General features: G+C 28.5%; 2 protein-coding genes across 4 annotated transcripts; both read right to left on the bottom strand.

Moving 5' to 3' along the window:
- Positions 1-6,304: 6,304 nt before the first annotated feature.
- Positions 6,305-9,365, bottom strand: LOC106773380 (putative cyclin-D7-1). 2 transcript variants are annotated; one of them, XM_014660078.2, is made up of 6 exons: positions 8,712-9,365; positions 8,274-8,360; positions 8,080-8,178; positions 7,619-7,817; positions 7,141-7,274; positions 6,305-6,572 (listed from the first exon to the last, which is right to left on the bottom strand). In XM_014660078.2, the coding sequence occupies exons 1-6, from the start codon at positions 8,958-8,960 to the stop codon at positions 6,465-6,467; spliced, it is 876 nt and encodes a 291-aa protein (XP_014515564.2). In that variant the 5' UTR covers positions 8,961-9,365; the 3' UTR covers positions 6,305-6,464. The 2 variants fall into 2 exon arrangements, with proteins under 2 accessions (XP_014515564.2, XP_022642064.1); XM_022786343.1 differs by lacking the exon at positions 7,141-7,274 and having other exon boundaries at positions 6,522-6,572.
- Positions 9,366-11,549: 2,184 nt separating this feature from the next.
- Positions 11,550-14,866, bottom strand: LOC106773649 (glucose-induced degradation protein 4 homolog). Of its 2 annotated transcripts, none has more exons than XM_014660378.2 (8): positions 14,731-14,866; positions 14,506-14,561; positions 13,624-13,767; positions 12,818-12,891; positions 12,615-12,669; positions 12,479-12,541; positions 12,259-12,386; positions 11,550-12,102 (listed from the first exon to the last, which is right to left on the bottom strand). In XM_014660378.2, the coding sequence occupies exons 1-8, from the start codon at positions 14,774-14,776 to the stop codon at positions 12,024-12,026; spliced, it is 645 nt and encodes a 214-aa protein (XP_014515864.1). In that variant the 5' UTR covers positions 14,777-14,866; the 3' UTR covers positions 11,550-12,023. The 2 variants fall into 2 exon arrangements, with proteins under 2 accessions (XP_014515864.1, XP_022642093.1); XM_022786372.1 differs by having other exon boundaries at positions 12,011-12,102; positions 12,259-12,300.
- Positions 14,867-17,386: the final 2,520 nt, after the last annotated feature.

Genomic DNA, 17,386 nt, shown 5'->3' with positions numbered 1-17,386 from the left:
TCATGAAAAGAAGGTAAAGAACTTATAAAATATTTCATGAAAAAGAAACGTAATTAGAAAAACACTTGGTCTAAATATATTTTAATTAGTTATAATTTTTTTCTTTATTAAAATGAAGCTCTATGAATGTAAAACTTGAGATCCAATCTAAGTTTGAAAGTGTTGCATCTTGTTTTTAAATTAAATAAAGATTTGTAGGGCTTAAAAGCAAACTTTTTGAGCGTAGTGTTATTGTCTAAGTGCTTTCTTACATAGAATGGTTTTAGAAGAAAAAAAAAAGTAAACATTACTATGGCATATAAAGACTACACTTTTTTATTTTATTATTGTTTGTAAGTAACATTATATTTGGTACTTCTGATTAATCTTTCCGAATAATTATCTAAGTTAATGTAGATTAAGTTTGAGATGAGTATGACGAGAGAATTGAGACTATTCTTGAGTTTATAGATTAAACAATAGATCAATATCATACATACACCAAAAAGAAATATATCAAAAGAAATATATCAAAGAATTTCAACTAATAAAATTGGTAACCCATTCTACAACCTCTCTTGGAATAGAAAACTTGAAGAAAGTAGACGTCATTGTCTTTATATATGTCTTATGTGTTGGGTCTATCGAAGAGGAGATTCATCGAAAAAACATAAAAATGAGACATGAATCCAATCATATAAGAAATAAACATCACTGGATTAATGAGTTTTTCATTTTTATATAGTGTTCTATTTTCTTATTTTTATCTAATATGGGACTTAGACTTACTGATATTCTCAACATTATATTAAAAGATGATGTGAAATAGAATATGTATCACCTGCTGAAGATTTTTCACTAAACCACTTGCTTAGCTTCATTTTGCAGTGCTCAGCAATTTCATGGTTGTGAGCACTGAGTCTTAGACCTTTGGGTCAACATCTCTTTTAAACCAAATTCAAAACTCAATAGTTTTTCCTCCAAAATAACTCGTTGTTGCGTTGAACCACAAGAGAAATCACCCCTTCAAACACCTCAATTGCTCCCAGAATTCACTTTTGACAACTAATAAATTTTTTTATAACTTAAAATTAACAGATATACAAATTAAAATAATTTTTTGAAAACCTTGTACAAAAAATTTATATTTTAACTTACGCATTCTTTTTTCTAGAAGTTTTTACCAGTTTTTTTCCAAAATAATACTTTTTAAAGAAAAAAAATCTTTAAATAGACTTATTAGAACATTATTTCTCTAAATAGATAGCAAAAATTAAAATAAGATAAAAATAATTTGAAATAATCAACTAAAAACGCTGAAATTAAATTTTAATTTCTTTGTGAAAAAAAACTAAAAAATAATTTAAGGGTAAATAAATTTTAATTTTATAACATTAATTTTATAATATAATTTGGAATAAACTTATTAGAATTGTTTGTAGAAAAATATTGAGAAATAGAAGATAAGTTTAAAATTTTAAAATATTATATTATCATTGTTTTTATTATTATTGATCACATGTATTTTCTACAATAATATTTTTATTTTTCAAAAAAATCAATAATAACAAATTTTGTAAAGATTTAGAAAATGACATTTTAGATGTGAGTGGTTTAAAAATAGTGAGACTCAATTATTTTAATATTATAATGTTTTAATATAAATAGTTTTGTTAGGAACAAGTTTCATTATTTTAAAAAGCACCATTTCTCTAATAACCACTTTTCTAAAATTTTATGACTTCTCTTTGAGATTTCTTTCTCTATGCTCGTTTTATTGAAGAATCGAGACCATAAAATTAATCCTTGCGGTGAGTTCCTTAATTTGAATTGATTAGTTTCTTCGTCGTGTAAGTTAGTTTCCAATTGCTTTTCCTATGTTTCATCTAGTTGCATGTAGGATTTTTTCTGCTCGCATGTGTTCTTGTGATGTGTTTCTTGAATCTTTATTAATCAATGTCTTTGTTGGTATAGTTGAATTAATTTGCGAGTTAGGAGGCCTTTTGTCTCTTTGGTTTTGTTGAAAAACTGTCAAGGTAAGGGAAACTAGTCTTTAATTCTTTTGTAGTGTTTTTGCTAAATTGATAAATGCATGATGATGGTTGATTGTTATGTTGAGAATGAACTTTACTTGTTTTTTTTTTATGAATTTGATTTGTGGTGAGCATGATTAATTTGGATGGCATGGTTGAATTATTAGAATTTGAGCAATTGAGCTAGTTAGTAAGTGCCATAATATTGAAAATTGTTTTTACCTAAAGTACTCAGAAAAGAAATACTAAATTGATCAATTGAACAGGTCCCATTTCTCCGAATCACATAATTTCATTTGTTGGTGTCTGTTATATCATTCAACGATGACAAACTAGCACTAAGTGTCAACCTCATTATGTAGATCTGGGAGCATTTTACCTCAAGGTTGTTGAGCGCAAGTTTGTACAGCTGAGCATCGTATTTTGCAAATGCCTTGATGTTGGACAGCAGCAAATCACCGTTGAGCGTAAATTTTGTGAGAAGAACGGCGTTGAGCGCCAAAACTATCGCTAAATGCCACTTTTTATCAAAGGTTTGGCACTGGGTGCCACTTATGAATGCCAATTTGTACATTGGATCTACTTTTCTTCTTTAGTTATTTGAAATAGATTTGTGATGAAACTGATGTATGTTTATAATATTGTTTATGATTAATTGAGTTGATGATTATGGTTGTGGACATGTATATATGGTGATGGTGTTGAGAGAATTTCAAAGAGAAATTCTTTGTGATGTCTGGTATAGCGTTGAACGGTGACAAATTGGTGCTCAGCACCAACCTCGTTGTGCAGGTTTGGAACCATTTTAGCTACAGGTTATTGAGCACAAGTTTGTAGCACTGAAAATCGTATTTTGCAAATGCCATAATGTTGGGCAGCAGTAGGTCACAATTGAGCGCAACTTTTGCGAGAAGAGTGGCATCGAGTGCAAAAACTGTCATTGAATTCCACATTTTGTGAAAGGTTTGGCATTGTGTGCCACTTTCCTATTTGCATGTTGGATCTGTTTTTCTTCTTGGTTGTTTGAAATAGATCTGTGTTGAAAATGATATATGTTTATAATATTGTTTATTATTAATTAAGTTAATGATTATGGTTGTGGAGATGTATGGTGATGGTGTTGAGAGAATTTCAATAAGAAATTATTTGTGGGGATGATCTTAGTGCATGGATTGACATTTTGGGGGTTAGTAAAGGAGGTATTCTAAACTTTAATAACTATTTATATTCAAATAGAGGAGAATGAGTTATGTGGTAAGAGTCGCAAGAGGTCCTAGCCACTGGACAATTAGGTCCTAGGTGTAAATGGGACTAACCTTATAAGTAGTTGGGTGATAACCCATTAGTTTATGACTCTACATAACATAAGTACTACTACAAGTGCATGCCTACAGTGAAACCCAACGTCAAAGGCATGTAAACGGATAATTGAGTCTAGTGTCAATTGTTTGTGTGTATCTATATGATTTATTGTATTTAATCCATGATTAGCATATTTTTTATATGATATAATTGTTTTAGAATAACCTTTTTTGCACTAGTTTTTGTCATCTCTTATGTGTTTTCTTGTTTTTGTTTATCTCTTTTATGAGTATCACTTCACGATATGAGAATATGAGGGATTGATGTTATATGTCTCTGGTGAAAGATGAAATGCACAGAAAAACACTAGAAGGGGGTAAATAGTTTTTTCAAAACTTTTCACAAATGGCATATGATGGGTTTTCTAAAGATTAACAAACAAACGAGATATATCAAAAAGGCTTTATAAAAACTTTTAAATAAGGGAGACACTAAAGCATAACTTTTATACTGATTCACTCAACCTACGCTACATCCAGTTCTCTTAAGAAATTTTAAAGGGTTCCACAAATCTTACTCACCAGTTCCATGACAACGAGTTTAACCTACTTTTGGTTCCTGGTCCCAAGTTTATATGACTAATCTAAGTATTATAAACCACTTATGATTCCCCTAGTCAATCCTAACTAGTCAGAGTTTACCCACTCTGGCTATTGAGTATTACCACTCCTGGTCCCCAAGTATTATTAACCACTCTCAGTTCCCTAGTCTAACCTGACTACTACAAGATTAATATGAGTGTTTCGATACAAACATAGTTAGTCTTTGGTTACAAATACAGATTGAATAAACTCTCATGGAGAGGATTAATACAATATAAAACAGTTTGTGAAGTCATGAAGTTCTTTCTCGTATGTTGAAAAACATTAGACGATATAAGCTCATGAAGTTTTTTCTCTCTTTTCTTCTATTCTGATCTTTTAAATGAGCATTAGGCATTGTAAGCTTGGTGATAGACTTCAGATAAGATACTCATTAACAACTCTTTGTTCTTCTCTTTCATATTCTTTTTCCTTCTTTTCTTTTCTTCTCTCCTTTTTCTTCTTCTCTTTTATTCTTCTCTACCTTTCGTTCTAGAAGCATCAAACGTTGTAGGCTTGGAGATAAAGTAAAAGGGTAGATGTGATGATAGCTTTTTCTTCATATTTTCTCTTACTTCAGCTTGCTTTCATCATTTCTCTCAAATTGAAGAGCATCAGACGATATAAGCATTGAGATAGAGTAGAACTAATATTTAATGATCTTTATTGTGCATACTCTCTCTCTCTTTTTGTCTCTTATTTTCTCTCTTTTATTTTTCACTTTTCTTTTCTTCTACTTCAACTTATACTTCTCTTTAGATTATCTTCTTTATATAGGCTTTCTTTAGAGGTGACCATTGGACATTGAGTTAATTTTAAGATAAGCTTCATAGCCTTTTTCGATAGCTTATCAGACTCGAGTCTATGTTGTAGAGTAGCAGTGCTTTCTCACGTGAATAGCTTGTATAGTCCTTCTGGACTAGAGGATTTGAAGATACATTCTTATTTCTCAATGTCTCTTTGTTTAGAGCTTTCAAATAAAGCTTGGCATTTTCATTTCCTACGTATACATAGATAAAGAGAACAAAGCATGCAAGCACAAAAGCATTTTTTTCGTATAGTATTAAATGTTTTATTTGTTGACGATTGTAAAGTAAATTATTTGTTCAGAGCATTCTTGCATATGTCAACATCATTTAATTAATGCATCGTTTGATGGTAAAACATACAATATGTATAATCATTAGATGATATAAAACATTATATACTTCTTCAAAGGCTATATCATTTAGCAGCTATACATTAGACGGTGTATTATTTAAGATGCTTTATCTTTTGATCATGCATATGTTGTTTCAGTTCAGACACAAAAATGTTTGGATACTCTGTTAGGAGTTTTCTATCGTTTAGCAGTAGTCTGAATAATATTTCTCTTCATTAGATGTCTATCTTTTATCCTTGCTTTCTTCTTAGACATTATATTGATTAGACTCTTATAAATGTTTTTTGATATCGTTTAGTGTCTTTCGTTAGATCATATAATTACAAGACGTTTGCTTGATAAAATGTTGTTTGAGTAAAACATAATTTTAGCTTTAGAGAAACACTTCACTTTGTAAGAGATTTTTATGAAGTGTGTTTAGTCTTGTCTTAGCTTTAGCTTAAGAAGTATGTTTAAGTCTAATTCAATTACACAAAACTTACTTGTAATGTGAGGTTTGCACTCATTTATATATTTCAAATTAGTCTTATCTCTAGTCAATATGGTATTTCTGACAAAGACAATTTATTTTGTTTTATCGATCTTATAATGTTTTATTTTATTTTTATAAGTTGTAAGCTAGTAAAAATAAGATGTTACAAATTTAATTTCAAATTATATTACAAAAAAAAATCATAAATTATTTTTTACTTTATTTCTTCGGTTGAAATAATTAAAATTTGAACTCAATATTTTAATTATTTTTTCATAATTTTTATTCTTATTTTTATTTTTATTTTTATTTTTTCCTTCTCATTTTAGAAAAGCAATAAAAGATAACCAGATCTATTTGAGAAAATAATGTTCCAATAAATCTATTTTTAGACTTTTTTTAAAAAAAGTATTATGGTTGGAAAAATTGTTCTAATCTATTCAAACACTTCCTATGTGTTTGGTTTTCTTCTTTCCAAACTTTTTTATCACATTTGATCTTTCGTCGAACGTAACTCTACTTCGTATACAAATATCACATGCATAAACTCAAACATGGTTTTTTTTTTCTGAATCAAGCAAAATCCTAGAAACATGCTCTTTTTCTTTTCGTGAATCAAACATGAACTTAGAAACATTTTATGGAAAAGATAAAAAGAAGAAATTGTGCATGGACATATAAACTTTTAAACACCTCCAATCAGAAATGGTTTACATATAAGAAATTTTTATTGATTCAAAATGGCTTACAAGTCATAAATGTCATGGTTAGTTTACCACACATTAAAATCTTTCAGAAAATTGAATAAGTTAAGGATGCGTTTGAACATCAGAAATAAAGATAAAGTCATCGATTTAGCCATCATAAATGCGAGTTCATGTGTTCAACAGTACTGTTGTTGGGCTTAATGGGCAATGGCGCTCATTTTCACACCAGAATGAACTCTGTCTTTGCATCAACTCATCACACTTTATCATATCATCCTGTAAAAAACAGAAACACCCAAATGAAACAAGGATATGCAATGTAAATGTAATGGAAAATATTTTTTTAACAACTTTTTTTTTAATGGTTTACGTGGTATTTTATTAGGGTTAAATATGTTTTTGATCGTGAAAATTAGAATTAGTTCCCTTTTGAAACTTTGGACTAATTTAGTCCCTTATTTTTAAAACTACATTAATTTAGTCCTTTTAACCAAATTTTGTTAAGTTTATTTGAAGTTTCAAATGTATTTCTCAATTAACATTGAAGAAAAGATGTGTTAAACAATATAAACAACTGAAATGCTACCATAAAATACGTTTAAAATGATAAAATAATAACACATAATTTAAAAATAAGAAACAATTGAAGGATATATGAATCCCTGTCAAATGATAAATAAGAAACAATTTAAAATGATAAATATTAACATGTATATATTAAAAATAGTCTTTAAACATTGCTTAACCTTTCAAAATAATTTAAACCAAGATAGATTTTAAATAACTTTAATATTCTATAAAAAAGAAACAATTGAAGGATATATGAATCCCTGTTGATTATTACCTTCTGACTTTGGTTCAAGAGTCTCATAATGTAAGCAATGTAAGTATCTGATGTTTGTGGAAATAAATGTTCAAGAGTGCAGCACAATGCAGATATGCCAATAATGCTTGGCCTGAATTCCAGCATTTTCTGATCTGCAATACATATATGCAGTTTTCATTACTAGTTTGTAAAATGTTCACATCACTTTCTGGTGAATACAATGACTCAAGTTTTGAATTAATTTTCAACTATAGTTGGGTTGGTTGGTTTATAGTTTATTTAAAAAAAAAAAACACTAAATAATCAAATTAGTCAATTCTCAAATCATGTTTTGTATTATGTTGCAATCTTATTAAAAATTGAATACCTTACTTTTATCTTCTCATCAAGTGTTTATAAAAGCAGTGAAAATAACTTCATCTTATTTTCACTATTTCTTAAAATTAACCTTAAAATTAAAAGAAAAAAGTAAAAATATGATAGTTTTCACAGATACCTAAAGTAGCTTGGAGAAGGAGTTCAGTGGCATGTGAAATAAGCTTCTGATAAAGATGAGATTCCAAGAAATCACTATCCACAATTTCCAGAAAAGAATAACTTGTCACAGAGTTAAGGTTCCACCCCAATGCTTTCAATAGGATCAACTCCATCTTCAAAATTACACTTGATTCGAATGAGTAATTCAAGCCCTCCACCTTCAAGACAAAGCCATAAACAAAATTATTTAAATAATAATTAATTTTAAAAAGTATATTTTATGAATAAAAAATTATAATTAATTTATAAATTAGATTCTAAATATCTAATTTAACTATCACTATTTTCACCATCAAAAGAACTATAACAAAAAGCAAAAACTAGCAAATAACCTGATATTAACTTTAACTTGGTATATTGAAATGCCTTTCTTTTTCTATCAAAACATAAAATGATTGATGCAATATGGCAATCGATCACCTGAATTTCATGCATGGAAAGTGCTGATTTCTCATTGAACTTTATGGCAACTGATAAGCAAGAAATAGAAAGCAATTCAAGCATCCAGTATTTCCAATCCTGTAACAAGTAATCAATGTTCATTAATTTTTCTCAGATATATTCAAATCCTGAGAAAGTGATAAACACATATCATATTAGCCAGAAATCCTTACATTGCTTTGACAAATGGATACAAAGCGATCAAGATAGTTAACAGCCAAGAAAACTGTTCCAAAAGAAAGATTAAAGTGACTTCCACACTGCATACACATGAAGGAAAAAAAGTTAAAGACAACTGATAAGTAGTGATGTACTTTCACACATAAATGGAAAGAGAAAAGTACATAAGGACGTATAATAGTATCAGAAATCATTTCCATTTCTATTTCCATTTCCTACCTATACAGAAATGATTAAAAATGTCATATTTTAGGTTTATTGTGAAAAAACAAAGATAAAGTGACATTCATTTCTGCATAAACACATTTCTGAGATAGTTTTTCTGTAAGTTTTCAATTTTTCTTCTTATTTTGTCTGTTTTTATAAGGAAAACTTCATCTCACCAATATAAAATAACTCCACAAAAGCATCCCAAAAGGAAAAATACTGACCTTGACAAGCCATTGAATAACTCTACACCTAGGAACAAACAAATTGTTGGAGTGCAAGTATTTTGCATAGTCTTGTTCTGGCAAAGAAGAAGCCTCCTTCTCTAGATACAGTGCAAAAGTCTCTTCAAACTCTTTGTTTTCATAACTCTTTAGTGAAACAAAATCACCAACTTCTTCTTCAAAGGTGTTTTCAGAATTTGAAAGCCACACCTCATCACAGAGCAAATTATCCATGCATTCACAGACCATGAACTGAAAGCTAAGGACACTGACAGTAGTGTCTGTGATCACCCTTTTGGACAGCACAGATATCTCTAAGCATATGTGCTTGAATGGAGAGCTAGAAGGACCCAAAATCACAGTAAAACAATGAGAAATTGAAAGCACCTATGTGGTAAATCTAAGTTGATCTTGACAAAAAATGTCAGATGTTGTTTTGTGATGAAAGAGTAAAAAAAACACAAGAAGGGTTGTTTTTGTTGTGATTTATGATTGGAATGTAACAACATGAAGGTGGTCTGAATGGGTAGAACATGGTACTTGGAAAGTGAAAGTGAAGTTGTGTGATAGATAATATTACTATATATGAATGGTGATGGGATTGAAGTTACAGTATAATACATTGCTATTTATATATATGAAGATTGAAGATGATGATGGGGTAGTTAGGGATGGTACAAAATGGCAAGGAGAAGTTAAAGAGGGAAATAAAAAGAAGGACACATCCCTTATGAAATGGGGTAAATGCAAGAGTGAGTTTCTTGTCAATTTGTGACCCTAACCCTAATAGTGTGCGTGATTGATTGCACGAGGATGATGTTGTCCTTATGCATGTGCATGTCAGCATAAATGTTCATTTCTCTCTCCTCTATACTCTATATACAGTAAATGAATTACAGCTAAGTATAATCTGATTTTGTTTTTGTTTAATTTCTATAAATATATTATGAAAATCTTCATTTACAGACTTCAGGGTTGTTTTGCTAAATAGATTTCATTTAATCTCACTAAATAAATAAAAGAAAAACTTTTTTTAACAACACTTTTTTAATAATTTTTTGACAACACATACGTGACAATTTGTAATTGGTCTGTTTTAAATATTTTTTAAACATAAATTTAAATAGACTAATAAAATGATGACACGATGACACGTATCTCGTTATTAAAAAAATTATCAAAAAATGTTGTCAAAATATCATTATCCAATAAATAAACAGACAAACTTGATCTTTTTTTTTTCGCATTCTTGAAAATAGTTTATTTTAATTTATATTTATAATGTTTTTAATCTCTTCTAGTTCATTGAGGCTAGACTATAAAACAATAATACTGTATAAAAATTAAAACATATTAAAATATAGTATGATTAAGCACTAGAATAAATTATTTTAAATATAAAATGTCAATGACTAAATGAATAATTATAAGTAACTAATGATTCCTACAGACAACATTAATAGGTGGAATGAAAAAAAATGAAAAACCATTTATTAGTTTGTGGGTGTACATATAGATATTGTTATGTGTTTATTTCACTTTAATACTTAAAAAGTGTTTAGTTATTATATATGCCTTGTACGGTTTGTAAATTATTTTTTGAATTTTTATTCTTTTTGAAATTGTATTATTTATTTGAAGGTATATTGAAAAAAATATATGGTTTTTTTTAAAAGAATATTTACTGTGCCATAAATAAGTGATGAGATCCTTTGATGTTTCTTTCTGAATTTACAATTAAAAGACACTACTGACAATTTCTTAATTTATTACTAAAAGACATTTGCAAAGTTTATTTTTATGAGTAAACATGGTTTTATTATAGTTTTCAAAAAACTGAAGTTCTTTCATATATGAAAATAACACTAATTGAAAATGTGCAGAAATGACCTTGTTTTATATTAATTTTATTTTAAAAAAAAATTAATGAAAAAAATATTTCATGAAATACGAAAGAGTTGGAGTTTTTAAGAACAATGTTTTGCATCAAATAGTATTTTTCTTTACAATTTTAAAAATAATTTGACTAAGCAAGGATTTAAGATGTCTATGTCCATTAAATACAAATATATCATTCACAATGAAGTTCAATGTTTACAACTGTTTGCATCATTTTCAGTTTATTTTGATTTTTCATATCACTAAAATTCATTAATTCTCTTAATTAATTTAATAAATACAGTTTTTGTTACTCACCAATAAGGAATTTTAAGAGTTTATATATAAATCACAATTTGTGCAAAGTCAATATAAATCTTTTCAGATGCTTTCTTTCCACACCTTATAATTTATATTTCCACCTATAAAAATCCAAATTGTTCATAACTAAAAAATCAAACATTTTCAGCAATCCCAAATTTAGAAATATATTTTGAATTGCACTATTAAAAATTAAAAAATATATTTTACTTTCTGCAATCCAAAAAACAAATAATTATATAATCATAAATTAATTTTCAGATATGAACATATATTTTAAATTGTACACTCTAAAATAAATTTATAAATTATACATTTAATACCTTTTCAGATAGAACAATATATTTTAGATTATGCAATCTTAAATATATTTTTTGATTATAAAATTTATTATTTTTAGATCAAAAAATATATTTCAAATTCTATAATTCAGAGCTCCCAAATTATAGAATCCAAAATGTAACTTATGAGTAATTTAGCTTTTCCAACATTGCGGTGAAAATGCATGAAGAAATATTATGGGTGAAAGAAGGAAGAGCCTTCATTTTGGACCATCTTTTTACAATCAAACTCAGCCAAAAGCTTTCTTAACATACTCTTGCTAACACATTCTATATGGAAAGAGAAACCTAGGGAAGATATCCAACCAAAATTTGTAATTTCCAATAGAAGATAAAGTATTGAAAAGAGCCTTGATAGTATTTTTCAACCTAGAGTAACCTTGCTCACTATGGGTAATCAAGTTGAGGGTTCCAAGTTGCTGATTTACAGCAGTACACTCATACTTCAGTAAACTCATCATCATCATAACAACATCTGCAAAGCATTATCTACAAGGTGTGCTTGCATTCAACCTGAGGTGTTGAACGTGAATTCAATGTGAGGAAGATTCACATTCAACATGCATCAGGAAGCTCAATTTGTGTAAAACAAACATACAGTACATATTGTACAATGGTTTCAAACTCCAAAAATCCAGTTAGTCATGTAATCAACCCTAAAGTCACTTGCCTGATCACAACATAAAATGGGGTCTCGAATTTTCTACAGGTTCCCACTCATCCAATACTGACAATTAGGTGATGAATCTTGACATAACACACCACTCACAATCTATTGTAACTCGTATGATGAAAAACTGAAACCTGATCTTCCATCGTTCGTGGATTTCAACTCAAGCTTCTGGTAAGGGCTGCAAAGGGTCCAGAGTTTCATGTCAAAAACTATCCAAGGATACAATAAAAATATGACAGGTGATAAAAAATTGTAATTAATATATGACAGGCACATGCATAAGACTAACAAGTTTGTTCAAGTTCAGGTTGAAAAACTGAGAAGAGAAAAGCACCTGCTATTGGGATCATAATAGAATCCACTGATAGAGCCATCACTGCAAGAGAAACAAATGTAGTAAAATCCGGCTATAGTTAATCCACAATCAGTTCCAACGTTCACAAAGTACTGTTCCTTCCATCTCTGCAACAAATAATTTAGTGTGCAATATGTAAAGGTTCTCATTTCAGATAAATAACTTTTTCAACATTATCATGTTCTGGTGGTGAAAATACCATAAATATGTAAGGATAGTTGCTCAGATCCAAAGACTTGCCACCATCAGCCTCCACTTGGCCCTAGAAAGTTAGAGTGCATAAGAAATAGTGCATGTGATGCATCTTATATGTTTTCCAAAACCTAAATTGTTACCAGTAAGGGAGAAAACGATGGAAATTTAGACCAGTGTCTTATATCATCCTCCGGTCTGAAAAAAATATAACAGAAAAAAAAAAGAGAAACAAACACAAGTTAACCAAAACAGAGTATATATCCACACTAATGCATGGACATCATTAGTACTGTCGAATTTAAGCTCCATGCTTGATTTAAGAATTGATTGCACAATAACATACGTTGCCTCCCATTTGCCAGTGAAGAAAGTATAATTCTTTGTGTCAACAATCTCCCCTTCCCAAAATGTTACTACCTGATATAAATCATTAAAAGATAAAGTGAATGCCAGATGATTTTTCTTTCTTTCTAAACAATGCCTCTAAGAAAAGACAACATGGATATTAATGAAAAAGCTGAAAAGTAAAAAATGCGTTGATTTAAATAATATAGACACCATTCAAGAGTATTTTAGAAAAGGAAAAAGTATATAGCTAAAGTATTCTTGATGAGGACCTTGATGAGAAAGAAGTCATCCAAAGGTGAGTCACCACAAGTACTAGAGCTAAAGTTCTCAATAAGAAAATAAGTTCTAGAAAGATATGACACATGCAACGGAAAGGTCACAAAAGATACATCATATCCAGGGTTTCTTTTATCAAATGGCCAAAACATGCGCTGTTCTAAAATAAGTATTAAACTCATTTCTTGATCCACATATTTTGGAGTTTCTATATTGAGTAAACATATGGATAAATATATAACATATTTAAGCCTAAGTCAACTTCACAAAACTGATGGGGATCAAGAAGGTAGTATTGTGCCTGAAGAAAGAATAGTCCAAGAGGCAACCAGAAAGCCCAAAGATCAGAGATAGCAAAATGGAATGTTGAGCTAGCAATTAGTTACTAAAACAGTGAGTAACCTTTAACACGATGAATAATTCAAATTAAGGCACCAAATTTTAAAACATGCATATTTTCGAAAAAGAGAAAAATGGTTGCTTTTCTGTTTCACTTTTAAGAGAGACAATAAAGAAATTGCTTACTGGTGTATCTGCCATAGGAACATTAAGGGCTTCCATGGTGCCACATAAATACCCATGCTCTAGGTCACATCCTTGTATACGGACATTTACTCTCCATGCTTCATCCTTTTGTACACTCGAAACATTCTGGGTGCCAGAAAAGGCCTGTAAACAAAAACACCTTGAGTATATGCTATAACTGTGAAGTCTGAACTTATAGTAAGATATACTGGCTGAAAGACAGAGATGTGAAAACTAATTGGGCTGAAAGTTGAAGCTGTGTTTTCTATGATTATGAATTGTGGGTGCAACAACTATCAAAGTGTACACATAGATACAGACCATGAAACTGAAAAGTCTCTACTGGACGGCCATGCAGCTTTGCAGACCATGAAACTATTCACTAATTCCTTTGTTCCATTCAGGGACAGTAAATGTTCTTTTTATAGAGTTGGTTTGAGATTCATTGAAAAAATATTTATCTATATAACTGCGAAAAAGTTAATGTTTTGAGTTTATAAGAATTTGGGTATGAGAATAAAAATCATATGATCTTTTTCATTTATGCAAATGTTGAGTCCTTACCTAATAAATTCAGATAGGTAGAATAACAGAATGCACAAACAAACATATACCATTACCATTGACATTCAAAATAAGTTCAACCAGATCTACCGATAAATTCCATCTGGTATGGTAGTTGCTACATTCAAATCAACTCTATGATTAACACCAATACCCAAATGATTATTCCAACAAATAAATTATATATAAGAAAAGAATTCAAATTTTTGTCTTAGTCTCCAGATATTCCATGTTCTCTCAGACAAAGAGTCGCAATTTCCAAATCCCAAACCTAAGAACTATTTTTCAACCAATTTTTTTAAAGGGAAGTATGAATACCTGTCCCACGCCTAGGAGACTACAAGATTGGCTTGAACTCCTTCCCGAATTTGCACCTAACACAACACAATCAAACCAAAACTGGGACATCATTAGCGCAACAACAAAAACTACAATAATAATACAACAAAAAACATTGTTTTGCCCCAAAAAAAAAAAATTATAAATTCACATAACAAAATACAGATTGCAGCAAGATAAGAAAATTTGTGGTTAGTGCGTTACCTGAAACCTGAGAAGGCGCGGTGTTCTCCAGTACTCTGACAGGCATCTTTGTTGGATGCAGAGATTGTTGAGTGTGCAAATGTGATCAACTTTGTTTTTTTTTTTTTTTTCTAATCTAGAATGAAAAGTAAGAAAATGTTAGGCCCATATTAACATTGAATTGTCTATGGGGTTATTTGTTTCTAAAACATAAAAAATATGTATCTTTATTTCAAAAGGAGATAGATATGACATTTATATTTGTATAAAAGGAAATTCTTTACTTCTGTGATTACAGTTTTTTTTTGAAGTTATTATTTTAAATTAAATAAATAAAAAATTATTTATTAAATAAAGAAAATTTATTTACAAAATAAATAAAAATATTTATAATTAAATTATAAAATTTATGTATATTTCTTTTTATAATTATAATTTTATTACTTTTTGTTATAAAAAAAAAAAGTAAACACATGTGGTTTTACAAGTTTAATTTTAAAGAGATAATATAACTTTTTCTTACCAAAGTTATCATAATAAAATGTTAGTTTTAATAAATATTAACTATACGTATTATTTTACTCATAAATTATATTTAAAAAAATAAAAATGTTTATGATGATATAGTATTCTAAAAGATTAAATTAAAAAAATTAATAAAAATAAAATAAACGCCCATGCACGTGAATGTATTCCTAATTAATAATAAATTAACATTCCCATTTTTCCACAGCATAGTATTTATATACATATGAAATCTCTGTTCATATTTATTAGTTACACTAGGGACTGAACTCAATTAATATCATAAAACTAATTGATTTTATCAAAATTGTATAGGTGTGGATTGGATTTAACATTTAATGGTGAATATAGTTTAGAATATTTAAATAGAAGAAATAAAAATAATAACTAATGTTTTAAAAAATTTATAATAGATTAGTCAGACTCTTATAGATAATATATAATATATAATAATGAATTTATATTAATTTGATTGATAAAATTATCTTTAAATTATTGATAATGATGAATATATAAATATATATTTATATTTATGACAATATAATAATATATTTTTATGACAATATAAATTATTTATGTGTAGCTAAGGTTACTTATACTTTTGTAAATGAGTTGAATAAACACATTAAAGACCACATCCTCAAATCTCTTAGTACTTATAACAATTTAATAAGAGTGAATGCTTAAGATGACCTAAATGATTTTTACAAAATTGATCATCAGATTAGATACATGGATGACAATAGAGTCATGGATATGTATTTATTTTTTTCATTTTTGTTTTTAAAGTAAAGATTTATTTTCATTTATATATTTATATTTGATAGGTATGATATATTGGATATCAAGTATATATCTGTATTTATTTTTTATTTTTTTAAATGTTAACTAAATAATTTTTAAAATAAAAAATAAAAATCTCAACAAAAGAAATATGAACAATTTAAGGTTAAAAAATTGTATATCTACTTAAATATCAAATACTACAAAATATTTATAATTAAATATTAAATGGGAGGACGGTAAAAATAATTAGATAAAACTATTTATAATTAAATATTAATAAACTAAGGACAAAAAAAAGTTAATATAATTTTCTTAGGTTAGTTAAGTAAAAATAGTTTAATAATTTAAAACGGAAGTATGTAAACGAAAAAATTATATATATATATATATATATATATATATATATATATATTTATCTCATCTCAATAATTAATTGGACAACAATGTATTACTTAAGAGTATAAGAACTTAAAAAATAATAATATAATAAATAATGAATTTATGCATAGAAAGGAAGGAATTCATAGAAGTTATTAGGACTTATACATTGAGTAATGAAAAAAATTTAAAATTTATTAAGAATGACAAGAAAATAGTGTCAGTAAAGTGATATGTTTATTGCGCGTATATGTGTGGTGCAAAGTTATGGAAGCTAAAAAAAATTATTGATGATCACAACCGTATTAGATATTTCAATGTAAAATTTATGACTTCGAAATGGTTAAGTCAAAAGATGCAAAAAAATTGTGAGAGAAAACCCTAATATAAAGGTGATGGACATTGGGGACAAAGTGAATAGGAAATGGAATGTTGATATATCTCGAAATATGGCTTTTAGGGAAAGAACCATTGCAAAAGATAATGTTGAGGGGTCATGCAAGGAACAATTTAGAAGAATTTTTTATTATGGTCATGAGATTTTGAGAACAAATTCAGGTTCAACAGTGAAAATAAAAGTTGAAAACAGTAATGGCGAGTTAATCTTTAATAGATTTTATGCATGCTTGAAGGCACGCAAAGATATCTTCATTTGTTGTAAACCCATTATTGGGTTGGATGGGTGCTTCTGGAAAGGAAAATATAGAGGGGAGTTGCTAACAGCGGTTGGAAGAATGCAAATGAACAAATTTTGCCTATAGCATATGTTGTTGTTGAGGTAGAAAACAAAGACTTAATTTGTATTCATGACAAGTGGTCATTAGATAAATTATTTGAAGTCAGACATTCTCAATTTGGGGAGCAATTTGTTGTCAATGCTGACAAAATGGACTGCACGTGTAGAAAATGGACCATTATGGCATTCCTTGCACTCACGCTATTACTACAATAAAATTTTTGAATTTAAATGCAAAAGAATACATTTGGC

Source organism: Vigna radiata, chromosome 9 (assembly GCF_000741045.1).
Source record: "Vigna radiata var. radiata cultivar VC1973A chromosome 9, Vradiata_ver6, whole genome shotgun sequence".
Taxonomy (NCBI): domain Eukaryota; kingdom Viridiplantae; phylum Streptophyta; class Magnoliopsida; order Fabales; family Fabaceae; genus Vigna; species Vigna radiata.
This window is presented reverse-complemented; position numbering and strand designations above follow the sequence as displayed.

What these genes read in the sequence shown, in the direction of transcription:
- LOC106773380 (XM_014660078.2), bottom strand. Translation starts at nt 8,960, where the DNA reads ATGGTCTGTGAATGCATGGATAATTTGCTCTGTGATGAGGTGTGGCTT. An exon ending in TATCCATTTGTCAAAGCAAT is followed by an intron (nt 8,179 to 8,273) that starts GTAAGGATTTCT and finishes TACTTGTTACAG; the next exon opens with GATTGGAAATACTGGATGCT. An exon ending in CCTTCTCCAAGCTACTTTAG is followed by an intron (nt 7,275 to 7,618) that starts GTATCTGTGAAA and finishes TATGTATTGCAG; the next exon opens with ATCAGAAAATGCTGGAATTC.
- LOC106773649 (XM_014660378.2), bottom strand. Translation starts at nt 14,776, where the DNA reads ATGCCTGTCAGAGTACTGGAGAACACCGCGCCTTCTCAGGTTTCAG. An exon ending in GTCTCCTAGGCGTGGGACAG is followed by an intron (nt 13,768 to 14,505) that starts GTATTCATACTT and finishes TTTTGTTTACAG; the next exon opens with GCCTTTTCTGGCACCCAGAA. An exon ending in TATTATGATCCCAATAGCAG is followed by an intron (nt 12,103 to 12,258) that starts GTGCTTTTCTCT and finishes GACCCTTTGCAG; the next exon opens with CCCTTACCAGAAGCTTGAGT.